General features: G+C 31.0%; 1 protein-coding gene across 50 annotated transcripts in view; it reads left to right on the top strand.

The window, feature by feature from the left end:
* The window catches only part of LOC145285972 (disco-interacting protein 2 homolog C-like), a 421,962-nt gene that overhangs the window by 174,849 nt on the left and 230,270 nt on the right, over positions 1-16,843 (top strand). For 28 of the 50 annotated variants that reach the window (XM_080134543.1, XM_080134534.1, XM_080134527.1 and 25 more), the window contains exons 3-4: positions 3,426-3,485; positions 15,435-15,530. The exons of 3 other annotated variants lie outside the window; for them this stretch is intronic. In XM_080134543.1, the coding sequence (XP_079990669.1) occupies positions 3,426-3,485; positions 15,435-15,530 (156 nt within the window). The remainder of the gene's footprint in view (positions 1-3,425; positions 3,486-15,434; positions 15,531-16,843) is intronic. 19 more of the 50 variants (XM_080134541.1, XM_080134537.1, XM_080134531.1 and 16 more) reach the window with 1 other exon arrangement.

Here is a 16,843-nt window from a genome sequence, read left to right as displayed (position 1 = left end):
CTTCCAATTTGGTATTTTTACTTTGGCAATTCTATAAGTTGAAACTACCACAATTCTTTTATTCATTACTAGCTATATGTACTCAACGTTGCTCAAGTGGAGGGCTTAGAGAAAATACACATTTCAATGTGCATTTATCAAGAAAGAACCCAATAAAAATGTCTGATTTTGCTAATCCAAAGATGAACCGAATTCTGGAAGTCATGTTCAAAAAATGAAGCCACAATGAAAACAAATCATTTTCTGTGATAATGTTTTCAATATTTTTTTGTTTTTTTTAATAGGATTCAAAAAAATGTTTCAGTTTTCCTTGATTTTATTTCAATCAATATTTGATTAATAGTAAATAATAAAAAAATAATTCAATGTGTACATTTTGATGAGACACACACACACAGATGCACAAAATTTTGCCTGATGTTTTTTTTTTTAATGCAGAGATAATGCTAATTTATAGTTGATATATCTATAGAATAAAATTTTCAGACAAGTTATTTTTCATCTGTGTCAATTCACATATTGAAGTGTAATTTTTTAAATATTATTTATAAAGAATTTTATTCAATTAAAGTAATGACCAAACGATACAGTAACTAATTTAATTAAACTTCACAAAAATCTAATTAAAAAAAATAAGTTAAAAAGGTGACATACAGTAGTTGTTTTATAATATATATTTACTAACGAGGGGTACCTAGCGTTTCCCGGGTGTTTGGAGGTGTGTGTGGGGGGGGGGATAAATCGAAACAAAATAGAAAATAAAGAATAAGTGAACGTAATAACCCTGTTTAAATATGACATTTTGTTTTAAATCAGAAAAACAAAACCGCATACGTGGTGCAAAATAAAGAATAAGCAAACGGAAAAAAAATAACTCTGTTTAAATGTTAAAACTTCTTAAAAAAATTGAAAAAAAAAAAAAAAAAAACAGCGAACGCGATGGAAAAAAAGAAAAAAACGAATGAAAAAATGGCATAAATAATCCTGTTTTAATATTAAAAATTAAAAATCGAAAAAACAAAATATATCTGATATCTCGGCTCCAAGATGCAATCTTAAGATAATGACGCTGTCACTATAATGACTGATCTATGATTACGTGAGCAAAGTTTGGTTGTTTTTTTTATATTTAAACTAATTCAAGAAAGAACTTTTTTGCACATGTGTGTTTGGGTAAATTGTCATGAAGGAACGATTTTTTGTTACCCCTCCCTAGAGAAAAGTGCCCAGTTGAGAGTGACGGAATTAATATTTGTGGCCAATTTTTCGATATTGGTCGTCCGAAGGGTTGTTTTTTTTTTGTTGTTGTTTTTTTTTTTTTTACAAAGGAGTCACCACTTATCAAGGTCCAGAGGCCACTCGAGGATAAGGGTTAATAAGTGTACAGTAGTCTGTGGGACAATGACATAGTAATGGTTAGTAGTGGAAATTTGGTAAATTGGATTACTTAAGGGGGTGGCTCATGAAGAACTTGTTTATGTTGGACTTTAAGACGACCATATTGTAGTTAGCTGGAAAGCAGGCAAATGGAAGAGAGTTAGTTCCAGATGGTGTGCAGTTCTTAGAAGCTTTGTTCAAGGAATCTACATTTAGGTTTAAGCACAGATAAAGAATGGGGGAAATTATTGATATTGTTTTCCGCTAAACGGGTGTTTCTTGTGAAAGTTTGGCAACAGGAGACCATAGATTGGAGCTCATATGAACACTTGCCATGGAAATAACGATAAAGCAGAGACAGGCTTGCAACGTCTTTTCTGTGAGAAAGAGGTTGCAGGGAAGAGAAAAGGCTACAAAAATCTAGGCTACAAAATCTATTTTGAACTCTGTCAAGGCAGGATAAGGTATTTCTGGCAGCTCCTGCTCAGATGTGGCAACAGTACTCCATCCTTGAGCATTACCTGGCTCTTATATAGGTAGAGAATTGCATCAGCAGTGAGATATCTACTAGATCGATAGAAGGATCCCACTATTTTCCCATCGACCTTTGCAACAGATTTGATGTACGCGTTCCATTTCATATTAGGAGTAAAGGTCAAGCCCAGGAGCTTGTCAAAACATGGAGCCTCCCCAAGATGAGTCATTCATTTCAATTGATGCTAGATGGGGATCAGAGTATTGATGATATAAAGACAGAAGCTTGGTTTTAGATGCATTAAAAGTAACTAGCCACATCTTCCCCCATTGTACCACATGCTCAAAATCAGATGAGGGAGAATCAGAGAGAACTTGGTCATTTACGATCATGGATGTACTGGCATAGATGGTAGTGTCGTCAACATAAATGTCTACAAATGCTCTAAGGATATGTTTTGGAAGATCATTGATGTAGATTAGGAAGAGAGTTGGGCCCAGGATGGACCCCTGAGGGACTCCCACATTAATACTATGAGCTTCTGATTTCTGCCCATCAACCACTACTCTTATGAATCTGTCTATCGTACAGCAAAATGATACAGATATCGTGAAAATCCGTTGGCTCTGTCGAAAGTTTTTGCGAAACATACATGCATTCATACATACATTTAAACAGACAGATGAGATTTATATTATAGATTATGTCCATTTAGTCATTAAAAAGAAAACGTGCTTCCAATTATTTATTGGATGTAAATTCTAATATTTTTTATATAAGCCATCATACTGATTTTTTAATATTTTTATTAAATTATTTTTCAAAAGTTTAAATATTTTCATTAAAAAAAAATTGGAAAAGACAAAAAGATGGCAGTGGGTGTTTAGTGATTCATTCAAAACTGAAAGTAAAAAGAATCCTGGACAATATTGAGTGGAAAAAGTTAATAGTTAAATCTTTGATTGCAAAAGAATCTTATAAGTAAAGTACCTATGCTTTAAAAGTATAACTATTTCTAAATTTTGGAGCATTTTAGATTTTGTTGTAGCGTCCTTAACCCCCCTTTATATTTTATCTTGACTTGTTTTCACAATCACACTGTAAACTTAAATGTACATCAAATTGAAGAGACCAAATTCAGAACTACAAAAGTACTTTTAGTTCCTAGTCTCTCTAACTAACTCTTGAAATGGTTCCCACAATTTTCTGATTGCAAGAAACATCAATTATTATTTGTAAAGTAACCAAGCAATTTAAGCTTTTAGTTGTATTACTATTTTCGTATTATTATTTTCACAATGTTTTGGCTGATGTAACTTTTGACTTTCTTTTGGTGCATCGTTTCAAACTTGGAAATCTTTGTCAAACTCCCAAGTTCGAAAAGATACATCTGAAGAAGAGCAGAGGTTACATCAGTCTAAATATTATAAAAAGATTAGAACAGTAATTCGCTTGGATTTTGACATGAGGATTGGTAAACGAATCTTTGATTTTTAATTGACCTAAAAAAAAAAAAATGGGCAATTGTTTGTAATGGATGACATGGTATTGATGAGTCCATTTCTTTCACCAGGATTGTTGTTACGTCAGCATTTGGGCTTTCAAAATCACAACTTGTTGAGAAATGATCCAGGTATGAAAACAAAATGAAGAAGAAATTCTTGTTTGATGACTTGTTTTTTGTTTTCTCATTAATTATTAACTGACGTGTTTGGTTTCTTTACTCACATTTTCAATTCTCTAGGATTTCTCCTTTTTAATTAATTTATTTATTTTTAATATTCTGGATTCTATTAACATTTGTTTGAAACATAGTAATTTCTTGTCTTGACTATACCTTCTGCTCATTACAAAGACATCTATAAAGGTGTGTGTGGGCATGTATTCATTTGGCACACACTTAGTATATATGCATCAGTTTCTAATCTCTATGCGTGACAACATAAATCTGGTCACATGAAATTGGCATGGTTAAAATGAACTGATGATCCCAGATTGGAAATATTTTAGTTTAAAAAAAAAAACGTTTCTAGAGATTTTTGAGAAGTGTTTTCTTTGAATTTGAACAATAGAATCTAGGGGTCATCAGTTGTGAATGTTATGTATTGATCCATTGTAGAACTTTCTAACTTCTTTGTTTTACTTCTGATTCTTTCACTACATTTTGAACAATTAATTTTCTTTGCGGTATTCTGCACGTGATCCATCCATATTCGAAGATATGACATTATCCAAAGTTGTACTTATAAGCAAGACTACTGAGTAATAATACTCTAACATTTCAGTAGAAAATTTGGTGAATTTTTTTTTTTCTGTAATAGCTAACAAAGCAAAAAATAGGTGAACAAAATAGATGCACAACAAATAAATGTTACTAAAGGCAAGTTAAGTTACTCTTTTCTTACCTAAATAAACTTTTTGTGTTAATTTATTTTGGAGCGATTTTTTTTTTTTTTTAATCAAAAATAAAGATAGTGTAACACCTGTCTGGCTAGAACAAAAAACAAAATGGTGGTCTCGGTCAAACCTTAATAATCACTCAAAAATTGAAAATTAAGCAAAGTAATGATGATAGAAACATATCCAATAAATATTACCAATTGTGTTGAAATGTAATGTTCTACTAGTATTTTGTTTGATTTTCGATTTTTGAGCGATTATCGAAGCTGGATTATGGCTTGGCTTGGCTGAGACCACTATTTCAAACCTGCACTTATTGTCATTGCTGAGACCACTTATCTTTTTAAAAACATTGGTCATCAAGCCTTGATTTTGGCCAACCATTATCATCCTCCCCTAATCATGATGGAGCAATCCTATTTTGAGCCAGTCCATAGAGCCTGCCTTATTTATATATTCATGGGATTGTTCTTATTTTGCATTGGTCCATTCTTTCAGTTTTCTAATGTGGAAAGTCTTAGTATATTTTTTTACAGCTTTTTTGGCCTATTTCCGTGCAGGCTCATTTGGTGTTTCTAGCATTTGTGAAACAGTTTTGTCCTAAATGTTAGACTAGTTTTTTTAATAGTGGTGACATTTACTGACACTTTTTTCTTCGTGTTAATCTACCATTGTTAGGTTTGAGTTCTAGGAGCTCATCAGATATTGGCGAGTACTCACAATATTAGTTCAAATTTAATGCTCAATTTCTGAAAGAACCATACCTGCTGCTCCCGTGGGCCTATACAGCTTTAGTAGACACTTATTTCTGTACATTACTTTGTGCAGTGCTAACGTTTCCTTTTAGTGTCTCACCTGCTAATGTCCTTTTGTGGCTAGTCAGTAATGCCAACGCTACATGTTATCATTGCCATGACAACTTGGTTAGTGGCAATTACTTTGTTTTTGTTTGTAAGCTGTGGTTTTCACATTTTTCTTACATGGTGTACATACACTGGCAATTTTATTTCTCATCTTGACGTGTTGAATCCTTTTCTTCAATGCCAAGGTATTTGTGTTTCTGCTCTTATCAGCATCTTCAAACTGTATGTTTACCACATTGATCTACTTCCCAGCTCTAAGAGAGCGCTTGGCACGTTTGTCCAAGCCAACACCATTCCAATATCTTTGGAGAAAGTATGTACAAGAGTCGACAGAAGTTAGTGTTGAAGCTGGTATACAGCTTGAGGTCATCTATAAAGGGTAGTTGGTTGACTCTTTTATTTGGGTCTTGTTAACTGCCCTGGCTTAGGTTGTAGGCAAGCATTTATTCAGTAGCTTACTTAGCAGATCTGTCAGCCAGGCAAAAGACTAAAGAATATAAGCTTTCTAATTGGAAGATTCCTCTTTGGATCTTGACATCAGAGATTGTTGTTTCGTTGATCTGGCTTAATGATCTTTATATGGACAGCCATGATTTTCTTGATTACTGAATGGATCTTATATAATTAAGGCGCCATAGTAGCCACAAGTGAGACATGCTGTGTTCCTTTATTTTTTTTTATGTTACAAATAAGTTTTTGAAAATTTCCTTCAATTAAATTTGCTTTGATATGTATTGTCTTTTAAATAAGCTTTTTTCTTTGTAATATTACTAATGGATCTGAGAGAAATAACGATAAAATAGCTTATTTTGGGAGCCAATTTTTAATGACTGTCCAACACCTGCCAGCATGTAAACAGACGCTAAACCGAATATGATAGTGATTAGTAAGATGACTTTTACAATTTAACTTCATTTGTTTACACTTAAAAGAACCAACATCTTTTTATCTTTCTCATAGAATTGCATCCTCATTATTTCTCGATTTTTTTTTTCTTTTGTTTGTAACTATATTTTTTTATTATTTTTATTTTTTTATTTATTTTGCTCAATTGACCTCTTTTTTGTGCATGGCTTGAAAAATAGACAAAAGTTATTTGATTCAATCAAAAGATATCAACTTGAATATTTATGCATTATCATTAGTTTGCCTCAAAATTGAAATGCTAATAAAAAATTTGTTCTGATTTTTCAATTTTTTGTTATCCTTATAAAAAATTGTTCATTTTCAATTCTTTTTTGTTTATCTTTTTTTATGCTTGTTTATTTTTATTTGTTTATTTTTTAAATCTTAAGGAAAAAATATTTGAAAAAAAAAAAAAAGAATATATTCACAATTTTGAAATTTGTTTTCATTCTTTGAATGCAATTCTAGAATCGATTTTCAACCGTAGAGACTTAAAAAACTGGTTAAAAGCATATATATATATATACTCTTACAACCAAACCGTTTCTCTTTCTCTACCCATATTCCTGACTATTTCTAATCATCGTCTTTCTACGAAACACAATCTATGCTCTTCCCATAGCAACTATTTTTCTTCTCTATTTCCATTTCATCTACTTGGTGTCTCTGTTTATTGTGTAATGTGCCACTCATAGAAGGATTTCAATCTGCTGATATAGTTTAAGCTTATTTGCCCTTCAGCACTTCTCTGTAAAGCTTATCAAGGATTACCTTTTTTTTTTTTTTTTCCTAACCACTGCCTCATCGCCATTATTTAATGCATTTTATGCATAGACCCTACTTTGACCTACATTAGCAGCTTAACGTGAGTTCATACCGCTTATCTCCTTAAGCAGTGACAATGTTAATTTTTTAGAGTTCTTCATCTGACTTAGTTTTTTTTTATGTGCTCTGTTATTTCAAATATGTGAATATCATATGTAATAAATGTTAAATTATCTTTAAAAATATTTTTTAATCACTTGATGATGCATAATGAGAAGGATACAAACTTGATTATAAACTGGTGACTGATTTGCAAAACAATAAAAATTAACATTTTATTACTTTGTTATAAAGACAAAATAAAATAAAAAATATAGCATTTAAACAAAGTTTGTATTAAAATTAACAAAATATCTTTTTAATGTGACCATGAAGGAAAAGAAAGAAATCAGTTTGCCTGGGTGATTGTGTGTGTAAGAGGAGAGGGGCTTTGTTTTTAACTTGCAATTTAGAAAGGGATCACAACTTGTTGAAAATCGGGTTAGTTCCCCTAAAGAAAAGAGCCAAATGCTAAAAATGTGTCTATGAAATAAAACAATGTCACCAAACAGAACTATTTGTTGTATTCAAATTTAAAAAAAAAAAAAAACAATTAATAAAATGCTTTTGCAAAGCAATAGACACATTTTTTAATCTGCCCACTTATATCATATAGACATGCAGTATATATATATATATATATATATATATATATATATATATATATATATATATATAAAAGGGGTACTGCTATTGTGTAAAGTTCAATTAACTTGAAATAGTGTTTAATTTAATTAATATCAGGGGGTGACAGTTGGATGGGAGGAGAGTGTTGAACCTGGCTTGTGTTGATGACATTGAATTTCGGGGTGGGGTCACCTGAGACAAGCTTATGAGCATATGTATCAACAAATCAATGGCTAAGGTTCTCTCGTCTTTGACCTCAAGATATGAAGTCGTTTGTCTACTTCGAGTGCACCATTTTTCTGTTCGGTTAATGTATCTGCCATGGCCTCTTTTTACCAGAGTACTTTCAGATCAATTTGAATCCATCATCAGAGATGATTAACAGTAAAGATTTTAGGATATTTATAGGGTTTTTTTTTCTTTTCTTTTTACCTCTAGTAAATCGCATGTGATTAACTAAATTAATAATTCTGTGTTACTTTTAAAGGCATATAAGAATATTATTGCAATTATTGAAATTTATTTTATTAACATTCAGTTTCTTTGTTTTAATTAGTAGTGCTTATATATTCGTAGTCCGATGGTTAGAGTTACCGACTTTCAACATGGCGGTTGTAGGTTCGATCCATGACTGGGAAAAGGTGTATGCCTAGCCACGCTGATGAGTTGTGATACAACAAAACAGTAATGTATGTGGATATATATATATATATATATATATATATATATATATATATATATATATATATGTCAAAAGTTAGTTTTGTCCTAGTGTGAATATCTACTATAATTGTCATAATTGGTTATTCACTTAAAAATAAAACCGTTACAAGTATGCAGTAATATTAGCTCAATAATTTATTTTCTAAGAAATGAAAAACTTGTTTTACTAATTCTGTCTTTTTAACTGTCAGAGAAAATCCATATTACAAATAAAATAACTGAAGCATGAAGCATGTTCACTTCAGTCTCAGCTGGTTATAAATATCATCTTAAAGTGCATAGTACCATGCATCATAGAATATTTCTTTTGTCTTCAAATTACCATAAAAGTCTTTCACTCGCTCTTGAGAAACATCTCATTATAACAGTTGTTTCTTTTTCTTTTTGCCCCCTACCCCTCTGCAGCACTAACAAATCCTAAATCAGAAACATTGCGTTGATTTCTTAAAACTGATATATTTGTTTTTCTCTTTTCTTTGATACTCTTTGACCAGAATTGAACTGACAAACCAAAACCTGTGTTATTTGTTTTTTTTATTATTATTATTATATCCACCGTCATCTCTTGCTTGTTGTTGTTATGTTTGACCTTAAATGAACTACTTGTATTCATGTAAATGTTCCTTGAACACGGCTTTGTTTCTTTTTACACTTTTTAGCCCCTCTCTAAAAAATGAAAAAAAAAAATCATTGTCTTAGTTTCCCAATTGTCTCCCATTTGATTGTTTTTGTTTGTTTCTTACTAAAAAATCTATGCAGTAACAAATCTTGTTTCCTGGGAAATCGTCCTTTGCTTCCATTAAAAAAAAAGAATTTCGTTTGCCTCATTTTTTGCAAGTTTTGGCAGTTTTCAAATATTAACTTGGCTAACATTTTTTTTTTTTTTTTATCAACAATAATAATGGGAGTAAATTGGGGACTGGATCATAAAAATATTCCAAATAAATAGCTTAATGATTTAAAAACCTCAGTTAAATGTTTGTGGAAAAATTTAATTCATATAATATTTTACTTTATATATTCCTTCAGATATTGAAAGTATGGGTATTTGTATTGATTGGTGCAAAAATAATGTTGTTGAACGTCAAAAAACGATATTATTTTTGCATCCACCTATTATTTGTATGCATATATGCATGTTTGTGTTTTAATTTCCACATGTAAACAGATTTATGAGGAATTAAAAAAGAAAAAAAAATGGTTGTTCAGACTTTGAAACTGAGCCGATATACATATAAAGGGATTAATATACTTTCATATGGAGTTTTATAATAAAGTATTCCAATGAGCTAAGTTATTTGGATGCTATTATTGCTTATATTTAATGTTATTTGGATAAAACTCCATATGAAAATATGTTAATTCCTTTATATTTATATTCGGCTCAGTGTAGTTACATGCTTATGTAAGACAAATAAAAAGTATATCTTGTCCTACTTCAGTATTGAGCACTCTTGTATGAACCTTTTTCAAACTTCATTGGTTGCTTTACCTCTGGAAAATATTAACCTGAAATAATAACTGCTTTTTTAGTTGACACTTCTATTTGCCTAGGTAATAATGTTATTCTATGGATTTGGAAACAAAATTTACAAAGACAAAAATGAGATCTGTACAGGATTAAAATCTATACTTACGAAGAAGAACTGTTTTTAGCTGACGTCAGTTTAACTAACTTGATTTACAAGACTAAAACAACATTGCACATAACATATTGTCGGAAATAAATGCTATTTGTTAACTGATGTGTGTGTACCATAGTTATTGACGGACGGCTGTTTCAGCATTTATAGTCTTGGAAGTTTTGTAACCTTTAAAACTATATAAAAAAACTTATTTAATTTTTATATCATTCGTTGGAAAACTATTTAGTCAGTAAGCCATTTAATCACCTGCAATCACTGCATTAACTTGCTCTCGAATTCACAATAGTCCTAATGTTTATTTAAGGGATCATCAGTTGTTTTCCATGAAACACTGTTTTGGGGATTTAAAAAAAAAAAATCATGGCTCCCAGCAGTGTTGATCAAACACCACCTCCTTTGATCATAAGAACAAAAATATGTTCCAGATATTGGATCTAGTTACCTAGTCATGATTAATTTGGCTAACATATTCATGTTATAAAAAATGTCTTCCCTACCTGTATATGTATGTGTGTGTGTAGTTGTATGACATAGCGAAAATTTCAAGCTGGGATTGTGAATCCAACTGTTTGGTCAGTAACATAACTCTTATGTTGTTATACTCGCTATGAAGCAAGAAATTGTTATGCTTTTACTTCATTCACCTTCACATTAGCAACTCCAATCAAAGCTCAATTCTTTTTACCAAAAGCAATATTTTATGGTATATTAGCATTTTACTGGATTGAACAATGTATTAATATTAAGTAATGGATTTTCTACTAAAGAGAAAAAAAAACAAAAAAAAAAAAAGGTAGATAGCAAGAGTCGAGATTGAAAATAAGACTATAAGATGTTCAGTCTGATCCTTGACTATATGAGCTATACGCAGCAGGTTGGCTATGCCAGAGCAACATTGCCACCGCATTCCATTGATTTTTGGTTCTGTGCTTGACATGTCTTTGCTTGTCGCGTGTAGATACAGAAACGACCAGCAGACGACAGATTCTGATGTCAACTCCTTCTGGATTTTCTCCATAGTTCTGCTAGTCTTGTAGTTTTGACACTCTCATGTTGTCATCACCCCTGCCGCAGCAAAGGTGGAGCTGCTATTGCTTTTATTGTTTTTGTCAGTCATCATCGAAAAATGTCAGCATTGTAAAATAATTCTGAGTGGGATAAAATTTTATTTGACAGAAATTAACTAAAAATACAATTTATTTTTCCTAAAGCATAGGTTAAATTTCTACAAAGGAAACTGAAAAATCAGGATAAAATATTGAGTTTGTAAAACCGAAACTCTTGACTTAGGCTTTTGTTTATTATAAAAAATATTTTCTTGGTCTGTTGTCTCTTCACTGCTGTAAAGTCTCTATTGTGTGTAATTTAAATATCTGAAGAAATATAAAGTGAAACATATTTAATATGAATTAATTTTTCCTCCCTTTTTCATTCTATTGGATATTTATCCTATTTATATAGTTTTTACTCAATCCCAAACAATAAGTATAAGATTTTATAAGTTTCTAATTTAACATATGATATGCATTTCTGGTTTGTTAATAAATAAATAAAAACACGAAATTAAAAAACTAACATCCAACCATTATTTCAGTCTTCTACATTTTAGGTATGTATCCTTCTTTCTATTCATGTGGTATTTTCATCCTTTTCTCATATCCAAGAGTCCGGAATTATGTTTGGGATTAGAACATCTGACCTTTTCTTATTCTCTCATGAAATAAAATTAGTTAGCATTGTGTGTGTGAGAAAGAAACCATGGCATTCTTGTCTGCTGAATAAAATATGGTTCCCTTGCTTGCACATTCAGTGTAAGTCTTTCAACTTCTTTCATTTTCAAAAGTGGAAATGCCTGATAATGGTGTAGACTCTTGAATCAAGATTAAAAGATAAATATTGGTAGATATGCCTACTCTTATTCCCACCTGAAAAAATATAGATTTCTGTATGTTTTTAGCTGTAAATACATTCAGGTGTGTGTATGTAGGTATGTAACAAAAATCAACTCCTCGAAATCAGAACTGAGCCAAATCGTGACAGCATACCTTGCACACATGTGCTTTATATGCTTTTAGATAAAGCTTTATAAAAATAATGATTGTATCTTATCGTGTAAATTCCATCAGAAGCATATTAATAAAATCTTGAACGTTTTTATAGATTTGAATACCAATTCAAAATCTATTTGTGTATTAAGGATTTTATTGATACATGTCTGATGATTGGATGATCCATGAAATTTCAGTAAAATGATGAAATAAGCCATATTTATTAACGTATGTATATGTGTGTTGGTGCACATATACACAATAACTCCAAGATCATCCAAGAACTTGCTATTAGTTTCGTGCAAGTCAAAGAAAGGGGGGGAAAAAAAAAAAAAAAAAAAAAAAAAACAGAACATCATCTGATCAATTTTGGTGTAAGAAGTGCGGCAGAATATGTCCATCTAGTGATAGTCTAAAAGGCCTTGAACTATTTCATAGCCCAACATGTTCAACATGTCAGACGATTTGCAGAAGCTGTTTTGAGATATATAATAGGATTGAGAAACTGATGCCCAACTGTGCCTGCATTCCTTTGCATTTTTATATTCTGAACTCCTTGCAAAATTTTATGATTTTTTTTTAGTTCAGCTCTTTTGTACTCTTCTCCCTCATTATTTAAAAGCATAAACTGAAGAGAGTGGTCAAAAATTTACTCTGTATCCCTGCACAATGTTTTCATGGGATTTCTATTTCCCTGTTTTCTTATGTGTTTCAAGTCCTGCCTAATCATGTTGATAGCAGGCTTCCTGGAAAATTGGGTTGAGTCAGATTCACTTTCTTATGATTTGTGTGGTAATTCATTCCACCTTCTTTTTTTTCTTTTTTCTTTTTTTTTCTTAATTTTTGTCTGACCAATAGATTTTGCTAGATTGAGGTCTAGTTTAAAAAAAAAATCTTAAAATTTTAAAATAATGTCAGAATTACTTTCCATTCATGCATACTGACTTGACTAAAATGTATCAGAACAGATACTACGTTTTGCTCTTAAACACCTCTCCCCAAGTCGATGTGTTAATCTAGTCCTATACAAATAATAATAGTCAAAGAAAATCGTACTTTTTTTCTTTCCTGTGTTAAGAATGTGTAGAACTTTAAACAAATAAATGACTAGAAAGATGGATACACACGAAAACGCAACCAACCATAAAGCCATCTTCTGTAGCATGCCTCCTGCTATCGTTCTGCTGTCATGGAAACCCATGCATTAGGCTTGCTTGCATAGTTATCGCCTATGAAAGCGTGATTTAATAATATAAAACGTAATTCATAAAATAAAAAAGTATACTTAAAAACCCCCAATCCCCCAATAAAAGAAAAGTCATCTAAATGCTTATATGCACACATGTATGCACGCGCGCACACACACACACACACACACACACACACACACACACACACACACACACACACACACACACACACGTTTAATTTGCTTTGACAAGGTCATGAAGACTGAAGCTTTGATGTAGATTTAAGTTAACATATATACACACACACATGCACAAAGACAGACAAATGTGTGCATATACATTTAATGGTGAAATTATTCATACACTCATCAGTTTTGGATAGTTTTATCCCTTTCTCAGTATCTAATGTCTATATAATTCCAGGTTTTAAAATTGGTCAATAAGCATATATATATATATATAATTCAATTTCCAGAACAATAAGTTAAATATAATAAATTTGATAGGCAAATTATGTGAAATAGGTAGAAAATAGTATTTTAAGTTTATTGGTTCATGTAAGAATAACTCATTTATATAATTTTTATTGCTGAAACCTAAACGTTTTATTCTCTAGAATATTTATGATCATTCCAGCAAAGAGCATTACATGATGTCTAGAATTTTGCAATTATTATTTTTTGTCTTAACATCACAATAGGAAGACAAAGGATTTTAGCATTGGTTTAAGACGGAATTATTAACTTCCATAAGTTGGCAAATAATTACATAACTGTTTCAAATCATCAGCCAGTTAAAGAAGTTTAAATAGTTTAGCATGACAGAATTTTTCTCAGTGTGAAAGAAAACTCATTCTCATGGAGAACTGTGCAAAAACTGTTCTCACAGTAATTAATATAAATGCAATATTATGTTCTGAAAAAAAAAAAACGTCACTAAAAGTTTGGATACATTATTTGAATAGAAATTGGCTTGATGGAAATCGAGTACAGAGAAAATCCTCTCCACAAACCATGTCATATTGTTGCTTGGTTTAATTTTGCCAAAACATTTCTGGACAAACAATTTTATTTTGGCGAACAAGTATTAATGGAGTGATAAAATAAAAATTAAGTTTTTTTTTTTAACATAATGATGTACAAAAGATTTAGTGCAAGAAAGGTGATACTTTTCTCTAACACAATGCCAACATTAAAACATGGTTTCAGTCCAATTATGTTTTGGAGTTGTTTTATCTGAAAGCTTAACACTTGCAATGGAAGGAATAATGAAATCTGAAGACTATGAAAAGTCACAACTATTAACACAAAAATTTTGATTCAAGTCAGTGATTGCATGGTTCAAGAAAAAAGATTCCACTTTTGTTATGGCCTTCAATATTCTAACCTGAATCATATTTGAAAGTTATGAAAAGTTCAAATGAATGGTCGATCACCAAAAGTGGAATTAGACTGTGTAAGCATTAAAACAATGGAACAAAATCACTGAAAAGACTTATTCAAATCTCATGAAAAACTTTAGGAAACGATATCAGCAAAATATTAAGATGGAAGGCCATGCCATTCATTCATTTCGTATGAATCAGATGATTCCTACTGTTGGCATCGGTTTCCACAATATTTTTCTAGGTAGAATTTTTTTCTAGAAAGATATCTGGTACATACAGTAGGACCACATGAAGGTTGCCAACATCCTAAGTAGAAGTGATTCTGTGGAACAAACTGGATTTGAACTTGGTACATGCAGCTTCTTTTAATCCATGTCATTAACCACTGTGTCACTGTCACCTCCTGCTCTGCTATTTATTATTGTGAAAAATTTTTTGCCCCCCTTCCCCAATTTTTTATAGTGTACCAGCAATTTTATCTTTTCCTCTTGTATTTTTCTTCTCATATTTGATGGATTTAACTTATCTTTCTCAAAATTGCGTTTTATAATCTCTTTTTTATTATTTAATAATGTATGAGAAATCTGACATCATATGAGTATTAAATTCTAAGAAATGAGTCAAAATATATTTATGGGTGTATGGATAATTTTAACATTCACAAAATTTTCTCCTCCGAATTACATTAATGTAAGTCTATATAAAACTAAGACTCAAAACCTTTCAGTCAAGATGGCTAAGAGTCTCACAGATTTCATAGTCAATCTTTGTATTAATAAATAAATCCAAACGCAAACCGTGTTCTCTATGTTTGTCAATATAAAAACAAAATCAATGGTTGGCCAAATGCAACCATCAAAGAAACCAATGTTCTTTCCATCGGGCTTGATTTTTTTTTGTTTGTTTTTATTCTCTTTTTCCCACTCAGCATCATCAGCAGGCCCCAGCGCCCCAAGTCCTTCGACTGCCGCTCAGCGGAGAGCTCATCGAAGGCTCACCCGAGAGGACAACCGATATCATTCAGGTAGAGCAGCCTGGTCCACATTTAATACTATTACTTACCTACTTACTTACTACATGTCATGGTCTCATGGTTGAGCTGTTGTGCTCTATATTGTTTTGTGCTGTCTTTGTATATGTCTATTATTTATCACTTCTTTTAATATCATTTTCACATCTTTATCATTATCATTTTTTTTTTTTTTTCCCACCAAACTTTTGCTTATATCTTTTTTCTTTTCTGTCATTCTTCACACTTTCTTACCATCGCCCTGCATTCCCTCATTACATTGACATCAAATTATACGCTTGGGCTTTTCTCATCTGCTTTGCAATCATGTTGCTATGACAAAATGCTTCTTTTTGTTTTATTTATGAAAATTATTCCCATTAAATTTTTTAAAAATTGACTGCATTCTAAATCTATTAAATTTTTTTTCTTTTTGTTTTTGATAATCTATTAATCTCAATTAAAGACCTGCAGATTCAAATATCTGCATTTTTTGTGCACCTGTCACTATTTCCATTTTATCCTTGTTTTGTGGCTGCTTTGCATCAATTTCATATCCAATCACACAGAACTGTGCATGTTAACCGTAACATTATTAATCACATTCAAGTTTTTGTAAATCTCAACACCTTTGATTTTTTTGTTTTGTTGTTTAGAAGGAAAACAAAAGAAATAGTTTACATAAAGAACAATCCAAAAACTAATAACTTTTAAAACATTTTTTAATTTATTACATATAAGTTTTGACATTAATTATATCATTATTACTAACGTTAAGACTTTCTTTTTACTTTTAAAATACTTAGTAAAATTATTTCCATCTTTGAAATCGTCTTGATCAAACGTCAGTAGCTTCTTTCCTAGAACTGTAGACTTTTCAAACTCTCTTCCTGCTGAGTTTACATCCTTTCCTAATTTTGGTCTTTTCAAGAATAAGGTTAATAAGCATCTCCCGTCTTTTTGATAATCATCTTTCGTTCTTGTTAGTTCTTTATATCAAATGGCTTCACGTCCTGTCCGAAGCGATTTCTATAAAAACATTAAAATTAAAAAACTTGATGTACAAGACGAATCCACTATTGTATTTCTCTACAAAATTTTACAATTTCAAATAGCTTTTTAGTTTGGATTTATTTTATTACTAAATAATTTTCAAAACCCACAAAACAGTTTAATTGTACTAATATAAGACAAAACTCTCTACAATTATATTTTAGACTTAGAATATTATGAAGATGCATATTATGGCATTTGAAGAATTTTACGAATTATAAAGCCATAGCTTCTAAAAACTAATACAGTTAGAAAGACTTGCAATTTTTTTTTTT

The sequence above is a fragment of the Euprymna scolopes genome, chromosome 10 (assembly GCF_053919585.1).
Source record: "Euprymna scolopes isolate OS-2025 chromosome 10, ASM5391958v1, whole genome shotgun sequence".
NCBI classification, from domain to species: domain Eukaryota; kingdom Metazoa; phylum Mollusca; class Cephalopoda; order Sepiida; family Sepiolidae; genus Euprymna; species Euprymna scolopes.
The sequence above is the reverse complement of the archived record's forward strand: the minus strand, read 5'-3'. Positions and strand labels throughout refer to the sequence as shown.